Here is a 15809-nt window from a genome sequence, read left to right on the forward strand (position 1 = left end):
AGAGTTTATCTGGATATAAAACAAGATTTAACCCATCTTTTTCTTCAAAAACTGCCTGTGCCAGGTTAAGAATGTAACAGCTCTCCAGTTGTTCCGTTGATTGTTTATATTTTATTCTAGATCTGTCAGTTTTTATACGTTCCCTTTTTGTATTTACCTTGGAATTCTGTATTTTGGTTTTACTCCATTACACTATCATAATTCAAAATCTGTTTTCAAATTTATTTATAAAATATACTAAAAACCTGAACTAATTGGTGGAAAAAGAAGACAATATAAAATACATACAAATCACAAGATCTTAGATTGTGCACATCATGTACAAACTTCTCAGTCTTAAATGCATTATATCTTCATTGAACATATGTTTTACAAAACCACAATCCACATAGATGTATGTCATGTAAATTTCAACAACTCAAGTAAAATTAAATGCTAATTGATAGGAAAACAAACTCAAAATCTCAGATTATGCACATAATTATGTACAAACTTGTCAGAGCTAAATGCATTGTATCTTCAAGTAACGAGATTTTTATTTACAAGCCGCATGTGCATGTAATATTAAAATTTAATGGATAGATCTGTATTCGGCTAGATCCGTTTGTTTCCGATTTCTTCTTATGATTATGAAAACTCCTACGACCAGACAAACTGCAGTTGTCAAACCGACCGATAATCCTGCAACAGCTCCTTTCGACATTCCTTCATCCGCAGAATATTTAACGTGATTGTTTTCAAATGTTTTTAGCAGAGAACGCATTTCCGCATGAGCAGATTGTAATGTTGTCCATTGGTTTTCTTCTGGCTCAGGATTTTTGGTAGCAGGGTCGATCAGTTGCATCCAAGACTGACCGTCATGTGATATGATATAATTCGCGGGAGTTTCAATGCTTTCTGCTGGTGTCCCTGTAAAAGGAGGCAGTTGCACGCGAGGGAATTTTAACTCTGATAAAGCACCTGTTTGAGCACAATACATTATTTCGCAGTCGTTGTCAATGGTTGCTAAATGATTGCTGTATCCGTGATGACAAGCTTTTAACACCTGGTTAGCTGAGGTCATCGGATTACCGTTCGTACAGCTGTAAAATCCTCCGAAGGGAACGGCTGACTTCGTCCCCTGTTCGTAATCGTCACTGACACAGACATGGATGTTAGCGGTAATCGTCAATGGTATATAGTATTGCGGACACGATTGAGATTGTGTAACGAAATTGTTGGTTTTATCAGAATACAGACCACCAAACAAGTATCCACTATCCTGGGGAACCTTTGCATCTTTAGGAGCCTGACACCAATAGCTGGTATATTTTGCTGTGCCATGATAGGAATGATCATGGCAGCATGTGAAAAAAATCCAACATTTATGACACTTATGAGTGTGCTGAGATTTGGAGGTTTCGCTGGTGTGTAACAGTGTTCGTTCGTATCCAGTTTGACAGCTGTAATCTTGTGTTTTTGGATTTTTTGTTCGTAGTTTTGAACAAAGGTCCTCGTTGTTTATAAGCTGACCTTCAAAATCACATTTTTGGAACACTCCCCCAAAACTTAAGTTTGTTAATGGAGCGTGACATGTACCGTCCTCAATATTGGCAATATAACTAAAGTTAGGTGCATCAATGTCTGTACATCCGGGATATGTGTTGTGCTTATAATACGTCATAATGGCAGTCCTAATACTCTGTGTAAGCTCTTGTACAAGACTTTCGGATAGTTCAGGAAGTGCAGTTGTTGTTATGAAATGATCGAGTGGGAATCCTTTTCTGTCTACAGGTACCAGATCGTTGTCAATTTCTGAGGCCCATTTTCCTAGTGTAAAGTTTTCAGGGTTGAGAGCTGGTCCTCCATATGTCCTGATGTCAGAATCAGTTACCGATTTCATGTACTTATCAATTTCAGTCTTACTGATAGAAAATGTCATTGACCTGTGACCGCTGAGAAGGTTTAAAATAGAAACACTCGCGGCTAATGATATTTTGAACTTATTCATTGTTTTGTCTTCTAATAAAGAGGATTTAACCTGATCGACCTTGACAATAGAGGCTCCGGCGTCTATAGATGTGAGAACATGAGTTCCGAAATCTCGGACGAGTAACTCGCTTTCGTAGCGTGCCGACGACTTCCGATTGTGTTGTATGTGACTGGCTATTTTGAGCAAACGGGAGCGAAACGACGGGTCTAGTTGTGCATCGGGTAAAACCGTCGCTGTGTAACGCACATACCGTGCTTGGACTTTTGTTGTTAACGATTTGTCCTCTATCTGGTGTGATTTAACATGTTCAAACTCTGAAGAAAAACTGGCGGATATCCCAATGCCTTTGAATGACGCAGATCCACCCGTATTGATAGAAAAAGACGTGTCAGTTTCATACTTGGACCAATGATCGTACATCTTTGAGAAAACATTCATCCGACTCGTTTTGATAGGTATTGTAACAACTCCATCCGGAATCAAATAACGTCGGTCCTCGGTGGTTTTGCATTTAGAATAGTTGAAATTAACAACAACTCCTCTGTTTTCGTTGACGAGATTATCCCATCCAAGACCAGGTAGAACCTCGAATATATATTGTGCCTTTGTATCGATATCACATGCTCTTGGATCTCCAATCGGGAACGTTCTGTTACCATGTACATTGAATGTCAAGAATAACGAAACGAACAGCTGTAGCAACCGAATGCTATCCATAATGTGGTTTGTCTCTTATATGAAGCCTGAAAAAACATAAAGTTAACATTTACAAAATAAATTATGTAGTCTTGTTTAAACGTCCGTATGTCAAAAATAAAGTTTGTCTATTATAGATTTTAACAGAAGATTAAATAAGACATAATGATTGTTTAAGGACACTAAACCTCACAAAACACGTTTTACAAAAACAGGTATACTGTATGGCCTTTTATAGCTGACTATGCGGTATGGGCTTTGCTCATTGTTGAAGGCCATACGGTGACCTATAGTTGTTAATTTCTGTGTCAATTTGTCTCTTGTGAAGAGTTATCTTATTGGCAATCATACCACATCTTCTTTTTTTATAGTATATTAATAGGTCATCGTAGGGTTTTAAACAATAGACAACCGTTGTTTAATCTGTGGGTCTGGTATTTTAGGGAAGTCTTGCATAGACAATAAAGAATGCAAATTTATAAAAAACACTAATTTCCATAGTAAAATATGTGAACACCTGTAGACTTTGAATAAAGCGTAATATAGATACTTCAGTGAACGGATCTTCGCATTTCAATGTCCCCATCGTTCCTCCGTCGTCTTGAACATGCGTGAACTATTTGCCACTGGACGTTAAGCAACCAACAATCAATACATCGTACCTCCTAATCCTACACATGTACCTCGTGTGAATTGTATTTTTTATAAAATAAAATAGAAGATAAAGTAAAATAAAATCATAAGCAACTATATTAAGTGTTTTTCCATTATTCCTTATATAGTTTAGCACCGTATTATTATTTATTCTTCTCTTTATGTTTTGGTCATTTTTTTCTGTTCCTGTTTTGCGTATATACTTTTACTTTTATCTATATATATATATTATTAATATAAACTTGACTTGTTTAACACTTTTTTCATGTATTCGATGTTTCTTGCCACTTGTGTATATTAATTTGTTTCCATTTCATCCCGCCAGGGTTTTAATTTTTGCTATAAAGGTTATACCCCAAACAGGACCCTCTATCGAGTGTTTTGTAAATAAGATTTAAAACACTTATAACTTCCGATAATGTGAAGAGGATAGATTTACTATCAGTAATGTATACTGTGAGATTTTTTATTTATTGTAATTTGTACATAATACACTATGAATGTACACTTATTGCATTCAAATTACATGTATAAAATACCATTCTGAGTAAGCAATGGCGTCTATCCATTTGTGCGCACCCGATGCATAATGAACAGTCAAGATCACTTTTCATGAATGAGATGTCTTAGTGTATTGTGTATATCATAATTGGCTTTTACGATAGTTCATCGTTTTGAACTAATAAAATGAAAATGCATTCAACAAAAAATAGACAACAAAAAAGCATGAATTATTTGCCACTAGACCTTAAGCCAACAACAATTAATCCATCATAATTTTTTTTTAACTTATCATCATTTAAATTCAGTCTTATCGTACTTTAGTTGATAACAGCAGCCTTGAGTCATTCTTAATTTGAGTAAATCTGAACCATTTATCTAATTCGAGTAAAGGGTTTAATTTTTGTTCATGTCAAATAAACACTTTTTTTTATCACAAATTAGGCCGTTATAGTGTTCTCGTTTTGAATTGTTTAATTGTTGTCATTTCAAGGCCTTTGAAAGCTGTCTACGCGGTATGGGCTTTGCTCATTTTTGAAGGCCGGACGGTTACCTATAGTTGTTAACTTCTGTGTCATTAAGTCTCTTTTGGAGAGTTGTCTAATTGACAATCAAACCATATCTTCTTTTTTTATATTTGAAAAAAAATTGATTGCACAGAATAGACTTAGTATTTATTTCAAGTTCTTACCATAGCTTGTATCTGCTTTATATATTGAACCGCACCCTTTGTCATATGACTGCTTTTGTTGGAACCCCCTTTTAAAACATGGCTGGATTCGCACTTGGTGTTTCAGAACAAGCACTGGTAACCCTGTTAATTTTTTTTATACTAACCTGTTATGTTTAGGCATATAATACAAACAAAAATAACCTCTATTATAATTCCCGATGAGTGAATATTCCACGAGAGACCAGATGACAGAGAAATTAACAACTATAGGTCATCGAATACATAACATCATGTTATGTGGATGACCTTATTTGAAAATTATGAGTCAACAAATAGCTTTAAGTTATATAAAAATACACTATTTAAAACAAAGTCCAAAACTGCATTTGTTCCTCAATTGTTTTTTTTTTTTTTCAATGTAACTTTATAACAATATCTAATTTCCTCTAAGTTTGGTCAAATGTCAACGATTATATAAGGTTTGATGTTTAAAAAAAATTAATGCGGAAACATTTACAAAGTAAAATAAAATAGATATCGCGCAGTTGTTTATTTGAAAATAAATCAAAGTTATAATACGGTTGTTTCTTTTCATGTACCTACGTACTAAGTGGGTTATTATACGGATTTGACCATTGGCCGAGATTATCAACATTTTTAGATCATATGTGTGTTTCTTTACTGTAGCTCTAGGCATATGTTCGGTGCATATCTGCTATAGGAGTTACCTGCAATAATTCATACCTTTGGGCATGCGCAACCACACGTTATAAATGTCGTTTATATATTTAACCCCTTAAGATCTAAATGAAGACCAATTTGATAACGAGGCCCACAATCTAAAGTTTTAATCCATAGTTATATTCAACATATCAAAGAACCCTGGTAGTATCAATTCTCATTGGGACCAAGCTTATTTTCTTTAAATTAAACTAGGGGCCAGCTGAAGGACGCTTACGGGTGCGGGAGTTTCTTGCTACATTGAAGACCCATTGGTGGCCTTCAGCTGTTGTCTGCTCTATGGTCGGGTTGTTGTCGCTTTGATACATTCCCCATTTCCTTTCTCAATTTTTATTTAGGATTAATGTGGAACCCTTTAGTCCTTATTGTGGACCATTTTAAAAAATCGGATTCAAAATTAAAAGCCTAGAAATAAACAATTCGATTCAGCACATCAACGAACCTAATTATTCATTTTTATTTTTGTCGAAATCAAACAAAGTTTAATTTTGGACACTTTGAACATCAGTGTGGACCAATTTGAAAACGGGACCCAGAGTTCAAATTCTAAATTCCAAATATACGGTTATATTAATACGCATATTGAAAAACCTCATAAATTAAGTACAAATAATTTGAATTAAACCCATCTAAGTTGGACAAGAAATGAGCAATTCAATATACAGTATTAAAAAGGTATATTGTTTGGCTCCTTTCTTTAAATGGCAAGGACCATAACCCCAACATCAGTCTTAATCTGCCTTTTTCTGATATGATTGGAAAATTTCATAGAGATATATAGACTTAAACCCGAGTCATTGTCCTCAAAACAGAAAAAAATAAATGCTTGTTTGTTCCTTAATCCCAACAAAGATCGCACAATACCTCCCACAATAATTTCCAATCTTCCTATTGTCTTGTAATTTATTACAGATCCATACACCGTAAACTGGAGTTTCACCATTAACCACTTAATAAATGCAATTAAAAGAATTTGACAATACATGTACATGAAATTTCATTCTTCAAATATAAGTATTGCGTATGTAAACCATCTGTTGTTTCGCAAAATATTAAATAAAACAACATGAATCAAAATGAATAATTTATTACGATTATATAAGAAGAACTATGATTAGATAATTCATCCACACATACATGTACACCCTTACCAAATTCTATTTTTACTGCTATTTCAGTTCTATTTATTTTGTATAAAATATATCAAGTTAATTTTAATTATAGTATATTATATCTACAATACATTTAAATATTTCTAGACAACCAGCTAAAATAAAAGAGTAACTTACGGTGCATTTGACGTATTGAGGAACAGATTAAAAACAAATATAATGTAATGTAGTACAAAAGATAAGAGATTACGAAACCGAAACAAAAACAGGAAGTTGTTCAATGATGCACATATTGAACTCGAGAGGTTTTCGAAAAATCTAAAAAAAAAAAAAAGATATTTATAACCTTACAGACACACTTAAGATTATATGTGAATGATTAACGATTCACACTTAAGATACGACTGTTGTCATAGAAAGAAAGTAATCGGGGTTTCCTTCTTTGGTTATAACTTCATGTTTTGATAATGAGCTATGTAATCCGATTAAGTTTTATTTTATCTAGTCATGCTGATTGTAAGTGTGTTTACATAGATGTAGGAAGATGTGGTATGAGTGACAATGAGACAACTCTCCATCCAAGTCACAATTTATAAAAGTAAACAAATATAGGTCAAAGTACGTTTTCAACACAGAGCATAGGCTAACACCGATCAGCAAACTATAAAGGGCCCCAAAAATTACTAGTGTAAAACCTTTCAAACGGGAAAACCAACGGTCTTTAATATGTCAATTTAGTTACACGAATATTATTTAAAAACGTTTAGAGCAGTGGTGGGAGTCAAGCCGAATATTGCTTATTAAATTTTATTTCAAAATTGAGGCAAAACATCTTATAGATATCATGTAAACAAATTATAAAAAATAGAACCATGTAATCGCAAGCAGAAAATATTCATGCAATACTTGCCACTGGGTATTAAATAGCTATGTTTTCATCAATCATACATGTACTTGTACTCTGGTTGACTTGTTGTTTCTTTGACAAATTCCCCAATTCCATTCTCAAGTTTATATCTAAGATATAATATCAGCGTGTAAGGGGTGGAGATTAAATGTATGGGGGTGAGGGGTAAGAAGACTTTAAAAACGAATGTACTAGTTAGCTAGTCTGGAAAAAGTTGAAAATAAATAACTGTCCATAACATGCATAAGACACAATAAAAATTAATACTTCACAACAACAAAATAAACGGACAGCAAAAACGAAATAAAATCAAAATGAGCATGCGTAACAACATATGAAAATAGTCAATCCACGAAACCCCCCCCCCCCCCCCCCTTTCTCCTTAGAATGTCAACTAAATACTAAATATGTAATAAACAATAATACATACAGTTTATACTGTTCTACATAAGAAATATGTTCATTCAACCGTTAGAAAAGGTTAAACCATAGTTTACTTCCGCATTTTATTCTCGTTCTAGTCAACAGTTCACATTTAACAAAAGGTGGTGTCGAAATGAATGACGTGTATTGACATGATTAAGCCCTGTGTCTATTTTTACATATTTTGGGTTTTCATGTCTTATATGACTGTATAAATATGTAGGACTCGGAGGTCTGATGGGGACGCTGAAGTGCGATGGTCACGCTGAAGTACGATGGTCTACGCCGAAGTGCGGTGGTCCTTTTGCTGAAGTGCGATGGTTTTGCTGAGGGTTTTGCATTACGTTTGGACAATGTGAAGTTTTCAAATACAACGTTATCAAATTAAATTGCTCCGTGTTGAAGACCTTATTTTTACCTATAATTTGTTTACTTTTACAAATTGTGACTTGGATGGAGAATTGTGTCATTGTCACTCATACCACATCTTATATCGAGATAGGCAGGGGAATACGATTTTGTAGGTGGAGGTTGCAAAAATAAGTTAAACTAAATCGGAAACCAAACGATTGGGGAAAGGCGACTAAAAGAAGATCTTGATCTGCAGATGTCCTAACCAGTAGCAGGTATAATGCATGCCGAAAAGGTTTTGTAAGACAAATAAAATGTATTGATTTTAATATTAATTAATGCTTCTCTTCAAGTATACATCACATAATTTTATGTTAATAACTTAAGCCTCGGTCACACCTTACCGGATAGCACGAACAGACGTCTAACGGATAACTTTTTTGCAATCCGTTCATGTCCGTTAGACGTCCGTTCTTATCCGTTAGACGTCCGCCCATATCCGTTGCATGTCCGTTAAGCGTACGTTTTATCCGTCGACGTCCGTTCTGTCCGGTGGAAAAATTTGAGCATGTTCAAAACTTTGAACGGGCGTCCAACGGATAAAATGTCCGTTGAACGTCCGTTAGGCGACCGTTTTGTACGGTACTCGTTCGTTTCGTTTCCGTTTTGTATCCGTTACGTGTCCGTTATACATGTACATCCGTTTGAGGTCTGGAAGATAAATTCACCAACGGACTTCTACCGGACGTTTAACGGATAAAACGAATGTTGAACGGATGAGAAACGGACTACTACCGGACGTACATGTATAACGGATAAAATGGATGATGAAGGGATCGCGTCAGAAATGCCAATTATTGGTATGTCAGATTCCTTAAGGTTCATGAATTCTTATTATTCATAATCGATCTTAGAGTATAGGCACGTCTTCACAATCAAGCAGTTCTTATTCAGGCCAGACACTGCCCTTTGGCGGAATTTTGAAGAACAAACTAAAACCAGTTACACAGAAACATTTTGAATATTTATGCGATTTACATGTATTATTATTATTGTCGACTTTGATTTTTCCGTATATCTTGTCCATCCGTTTTATCCGGTACGCTTCCGTTAGGATTCCGTTTTATGCGTTGTACGTCCGTTGGATGTACGTTCGACATCCGTTCTGTCCGGTACGTGCCCGTTTCCCGTACGTTGCATATCCGTAACGTGTCCGTTATGCATCCGTTACACGCCCGTTTTATTCGGTCAGTACATCAACGGACTCCCAACGGATAACAATTTTGTCAACGGACAACTTTTATTTTCATCCGTTAGGCGTCCGTTCGTGCTATCCGGTAAGGTGTGACCGAGGCTTAAGTAATAAACTAAAATCAATTATTAGCAATGTTTTCGTGATGTCAAGTAGCTATATTTTTGTTTTATTCTTGAGATGAAACCTGCTTTGTAAGAAAAAAACGCAATCTTTATAATTCTAGTTTGCATATACAGTCAACATCTTCTGCATTTGGTTAGGACAAAATAACCCCGAATGGTCCAAACTTGGTGTACTTGGTGATGCTCAGCAGAGAAACAGCTAATTGTTAAACTTTCTTTCAACAGAAAAAGCGTCACGTCTCGCTATATATATGAGTCAAGCATGATTGAACTTAGTGGTTTTTATTTCTTAAACGATACTGTTAGGAGATCAGATAAGTAGATACATGAGTGCTGTGAGCTATTTCTTCGCTATGACATGACAAGAACAAGTTACTAGTATATTTGACAAAATTAAATGTGTCCTGCTAAACAAATATAGACGTCACCTTTAAACCATCGCACTTCAGCGCGCACATCAACGCACTTCAGCATATCTAACAACAAGTCAGCGTCACAATGTCAACATCGCTCTTCAGCGCAGACCATCGTACTTCAGCGTAACCATCGCGGTTCGGAGTACAATTGCGGTTTCGAGTCCTACATATATGAATGTGTTTTTATAACGAATCGACACCCTTGTAAAATGATTGTTGACCTCTATCGAGAGGTTCTCTCTATATTTACCAACTAATTTGCGATTAGCATCCACACTTATATAATTAGCTTAAGTTATAGATATTTCGTATTTTTTTGTGGATGGGTTATCGTTGTTTCGTAAATTATACCACATTTTTTGTTGAAACACTAGCTCGGCTAATTATAGCGTGCTTATACATCTTTGGCTTTGAAATGTTTGGGTTTGAGCGTTTCTGATGGCAATAAATTCAGAAAAACGATTCGGACATTCAGCATTTATAAAGTGTTACATAATTATTCTTTTCAAAAATCAAATGTATTGCACTATTGCTGTTAAAATGAATACCATGTTTACAGCATTGTCAGAGCACAACTGTGGGGTTAATTTTCTAGTCGAAAAAAATTAAAATGTTGAGAAACGGTCAGATACTTTTCTCAGCGGGTATGATTTCATTTTAAATATATTTAAGATAAAACATTGAAATATTTCCTTTTTATTCTTAAGGAAGTTATATATTTAAAAGTATTCGCTGGACAGGTATGCTTATACGGATGTGTGTTCTTTTTCTGATAGACATCCATTCCACATCTCCTTGCTCAATATTGTACTATCATGAAAACGAAACTAGTGTATACACGTGATGATGCGAAAAATTAGTATGTATTTACAATTTGTATGTACATAACAATAAAATGATAATTATCCAAGGCATATCTCTTTGATCTCTTTGTTTCTCATTTATTGTCAGCTGAGTCCTATGTCTCCTTTACGAAAATACCGAAAACAATATTTGGGTTTGTAAATGTTCAGACTCAAATTACGTACATCGAATGGTAACTTGAAGTTATAACTCGATGTTCTAACTCAAAGTATAATCCAAGTTCTTACTCGAGGTGTTCCCCGAAACTCAGCTTAAACTTGAGCTCTAACTTGTACCTTTTTCTCAAAATAAAACCTTATTAAACTCTAACTATATGGTTAGCCAAACTGTTTAATACTAGCAGTTTGGATTGTCTCTTAACTTGCTTCCAGTAGCTGCGAGTATTTTAGATTGATACATGTACTTAGTGTTGATCTTTGTGTTACAAATGTAAGTGTGTGTATCCATAGTGCCAATCTGATGAGTTAATTATCAACCACAGCATGACAATTGTTGTTGGAAAGTTTGTTCTTGCGTTGTGTGTGTCTTAACGTCATTGTCCCAGTTTCACGGGAGGATTGAGGGCTCATACACATGTGCATCGAAGTGGGTGCCTCCTTCTTTGTTTGATTTTCGTTTGTTTTATCAAGCATATATCAAGCTGTTGTTTTTCTCTTATGAATTTAAAACATTTCGTCAAACTTGATCGTTTCATACTTTGCTATGTGGTAAGGGTTTTGATGATTGTCGTAGATCAACAGTATCATGGTAATGTCGACGTCGTTCGGGTTAATTAGGGTCACCCAAGCCGTGCAGATTAAATCATACATAGATATAGGAAGATGTGGTGTGAGTGCCAATGAGACAACTCTCCATCCAAATAACAATTTAAAAAAGTAAACCATTATAGGTCAGTAAGGCCTTTAACACGGAGCCTTGGCTCACACCGAACAACAAGCTATAAAGGGCCCCAAAATTACTAGTGTAAAACCATTCAAACGGGAAAACCAACGGTCTAATCTATATAAAAAAAACGAGAAACGAGAAACACGTATACATTACATAAACAAACGACAACTACTGTACATCAGATTCCTGACTTAGGACAGGTGCATACATATCGACTTACTTGGTTAATAACTATAGTTTGTTTATATCTTTTCCTTTTGTCTCTTGGGATGTATAGTTGTATCATTGACAATAATAACGCATCTCTTTATTTTTTTATTGATTTAACAGACACACTATTACCTTTTTATACTTTTAATTAAATTTAATTCAGTCAAAATTGACGTCTGCTAATCTGGGTCGTGACGTCATAGTGATCAGAATTGTCTGTAAAGGAACAATTTATGGGTAAATGACAAATACAGTCTAGACTTTTGATGTTTGAATGAAACATCTTTTTTGGCTGTGTTTTATGATAACTGTACTTCCTGGTAGTTGGTGATCTACTCCGATATATCTTTCCGCAACTAATAGTCACGTACAATGTATATAAGACATTTATTATTTTATCCGACGATAGACATTTTAACGAATTTGATAAAGCAGAATTTGTCATCCCATAGTCACGATTATAACTCAATAAAGCACAATAGATTTTTCTGAATGTAACGGGATGTCCCTAGCTGTCGGAAGTGCGTGAAAAATTTGCCCGAACCATTCCCGATCCAGAGGACTCTGTTACGAACGTGTACATACAACTTTGTTTAGGAGACAATTAAATATAGGACCTGTCGGATCATTAAGAATAGAAATCTGACTTGTATCCTTTCTTGTTATTGTGCTGTCTGATTTAATAAAAACAAAAAAGGAAGCAATAATCGGCTGTGTGTGACAGTTATTGTGTAAAGTGTTCATCCAGGTAAGTACAAGCGAACCGATCTTCGTCAATATAAGTTATGTATTTTCAAGAAAAGTTTTCTCTGAAACAACTAACTTTTTATGAAGGTATAAACTTAAAAACCTTTGCCCGCCGTTTCAACCGATCAACAAACGTGACGAATGTTACTTATGATAGGACATTAAAAGAAAATGGGACATAAATTCAGTCCCGATGTGTGGACATTTTTGTCGGGCCTGCGACTATAGTTACATATAGCTCGACATAGGGATAGTGATCCGGCTGCGTTAGCTAACTTTTTAAAAGCTTTATATTTTAGAAGTTGGAAGACCTGGATGCTTCATACTTTGTATATGGATGTCTCATGTTACAAAGTTTTCGTCAGTCACTTGTCCAATGTCCTTGACCTCTTTTTCATGGTTCAGTGACTACTTGAAAAAAAGGTTAAGATTTTTATTAATGTTAAATTCTCTCTTACTATAGGTAATAGGATAACTATATTTAGTATGTGCGTACCTTCCAAAGTCCTCATGCCCGTCGGACAGTTTTCACTTGATCTCGACCTAATTTCATGGATCAGTGAACAAGGTTAAGTTTTGGTGGTCAAGTCAATATCTCAGATACTATAAGCAATATGTCTGTTATATTCAGTTTATAGAAGCACTGTATGGTGTACATATCCAACTTGCAGGTGTCACCTGACCTTGACCTCATTTTCATGGTTCAGTGGTTATAGTTTTTTTTTTTTTGTCTTTTGGTCTGTTTTTCTTACACTGTATGCAATAGGTCTACTATGTTCGGTGTATGGAATGATTGTAAGGTGCACATGTCTAGCTTGCAGGTGTTATCTGACCTTGACCTAATTTTCATGGTTAATTGCACAGTGTTAAGTTTTTGTGTTTTGGTCTGTTTTTCTTAAACTATAAGCAATGGTCAACTATATGTGTTGTCTGTAAGACTTGTTAGCTGTAAATGCATTCCTGGCATGGTTCTTCTGACCATGACCTCATTTTCATGGTTCATTGGTCAATGTTTAGTTTTCTTGATTAATGCTAAGTTACTACTGTGACAGTTGTAATAAAGCTTTATATTAGGACTACATGTATCAACTTAATATCAATGATTAGTAAAGAAGGCGAGACATTTCAGAGTGTGCACTTTTGCATTTGTATTCTTTGTTTGTAAAGATACATGGCTTGAGGTATAGTTACATCCCCATATCATGTTGTAAGTTGTTCTGAACTGGTATAGCTCTACTGTTATCGATTGAAACGTCAAATGGTTAAATACGTACAGATATAGACATGTATTTCTATGTCTCATTTGGTTAAATACGTACAGATACAGTATTTCTGTATGTCTCATTTGTGATCTACCTTCAATTTTATGATTATTAGATTTGACCATTGAATACATTGTTGTTATAATATTGTTATGATTTTTGATATGAGAACAAATTATAGAATTATTCCTTTTTACATATCGGATATTTAACAATATACAAACAATATGTTTGTGTGAATGGATTAATAAAAGTACATGTAATTATATTGTATATATATATATATATATATATATGGTTGATGTTTAGACGAGTTGTATATATATATATATATATATATATATATATATATATATATATATATAAGAAATACGGTATGAGTGCCAATGAGACAACTTTCCACCCAAGTCATAATTTGTTTAAGTAAACTGTTATACAATGTAGGTCAAAGTACGGGCTTCAACACAGAGCTTTGTTTCACAATATAACAGCCAGCTGTTAAAATGACCATAAAAATGAAGTTTAAAAAAACATCCAAACATCAATATCAACGGTATAATCTATATAAAAAAACGAGAAATATTTATAAACCACATCAACGAACGACAACCCATGACCATTAGGTTCTTGACTTAGGATAGGTGGACACAAACAAACTCCGAAACAGTGGTGACGTTGCTTCGCTAAACTATCAAAGTAAACGTAGCGTAGTAAAGAGGACGTAACCGCTGTTTCGGAGTTTGGGACACAAATGCAGCGTAATGATATGTGATAGGATTACCAGTAGGACTACCAAGGTTATAATGTAAACAATTATAGGTTACCACTCAGTATGTAACAATGAGAAGAGCACATACCACACAGAGTGAGACGGCTACATCCAATCAATTCATAAAACTAATATCAAACACTAGGTTAAAATAAAGTAAACAATTATAGGTTACCGCTCGGCATGTAACAACGAGAAGAGCACATACCGCACAGAGTGAGACGGCTACATCCAATCAATTCATAAAACTAATGTCTAACACTATTAAGTTCATGACCTTGGCATTTATCCTTGATCTATTTTTTCTTTTATTGACCCAAGGATCTCAAATGAAAACACCCTAGAGTTTTGTCAATTTTGGTTTACAAGTTACAAATACATATCACTTATTTCAAGTACATAAGGAGAAATAACTCTCATATGGAGTCTTCGTAACTCTTCGGTCTAAAAAAAACCTAACAGTCTGATAATAAAACCAGCAATTTAGAAAAATAAATTTGCCGCTTTTTTTGTGGTTGGAAAGGATATATCAGAACAAGAAAAAAACAGTGTTTGGGGAGATAATTCTTACAAAGAAAGAAAGTGTTCAGCCAAACAGGATCATTTTCAAAAGCGTATAGACTAAATGATATAATATACAAAAAAATCAACACTCAGTGACATCTTTTGAAACCAAAATACAGCGGTGGAAAAAAATTACGTTGAAGAAAAAAAAAAACGGAACAAAACAAATAGGTCTTTCCACAGAAAAATTGATAGACCTAATCTTAAAAGTAGACTCGATTGTATATCGAACTTTCTTAAATGTAGCTGTAAAAGATGTATACACAATGGCAAAATGAATATCAATTATCGATTCATTCAAGCGTATATTGTTTGTGCAAGATGGAAACATTTCCATTCATTCGATCGTTATGTGACTGCTCTTTGTTATCTAAGATGCATCAAGTAGGGCTATTGTCCTTGTAGTATTAAGGTTTTGTTGGCCGCTTTTTTTTGTAAAAATGTTTGCACAATCTTAAGTGAAAATATACAATAGAAATAAACCTCCTTACAGTGAAAATAAAAGTCCAACATCATTATTCGACAGTTAACATGAATCTTAATACTAAAACAGTTTAGTGGAACGTGATTCAATATCAATAAGCTGTCTTTAGTTATACAACATTAATAATTATGTTAAAACGTACATGTTCTGCAAATGACACTTAACTGCTACTGTTTAATCGTGTGCACGCTTTGTCGG

The 15809-nt window shown here is 34.5% G+C and overlaps 1 protein-coding gene across 2 annotated transcripts; it reads right to left on the reverse strand.

Moving 5' to 3' along the window:
* Positions 1–208: 208 nt before the first annotated feature.
* Positions 209–7835, reverse strand: LOC143052431 (macrophage-expressed gene 1 protein-like). Of its 2 annotated transcripts, none has more exons than XM_076225463.1 (2): positions 7687–7835; positions 209–2715 (listed from the first exon to the last, which is right to left on the reverse strand). In XM_076225463.1, the coding sequence occupies exon 2, from the start codon at positions 2687–2689 to the stop codon at positions 572–574; it is 2118 nt and encodes a 705-aa protein (XP_076081578.1). In that variant the 5' UTR covers positions 2690–2715; positions 7687–7835; the 3' UTR covers positions 209–571. The 2 variants fall into 2 exon arrangements, with proteins under 2 accessions (XP_076081578.1, XP_076081579.1); XM_076225464.1 differs by lacking the exon at positions 7687–7835 and adding an exon at positions 6527–6670.
* Positions 7836–15809: the final 7974 nt, after the last annotated feature.

This window comes from Mytilus galloprovincialis, chromosome 11, assembly GCF_965363235.1.
Source record: "Mytilus galloprovincialis chromosome 11, xbMytGall1.hap1.1, whole genome shotgun sequence".
Taxonomy (NCBI): Eukaryota; Metazoa; Mollusca; class Bivalvia; order Mytilida; family Mytilidae; genus Mytilus; species Mytilus galloprovincialis.

Coding starts and splice junctions, on each gene's coding strand:
- LOC143052431 (XM_076225463.1), bottom strand. CDS start 2,689: ATGGATAGCATTCGGTTGCTACAGCTGTTCGTTTCGTTATTCTTGACA.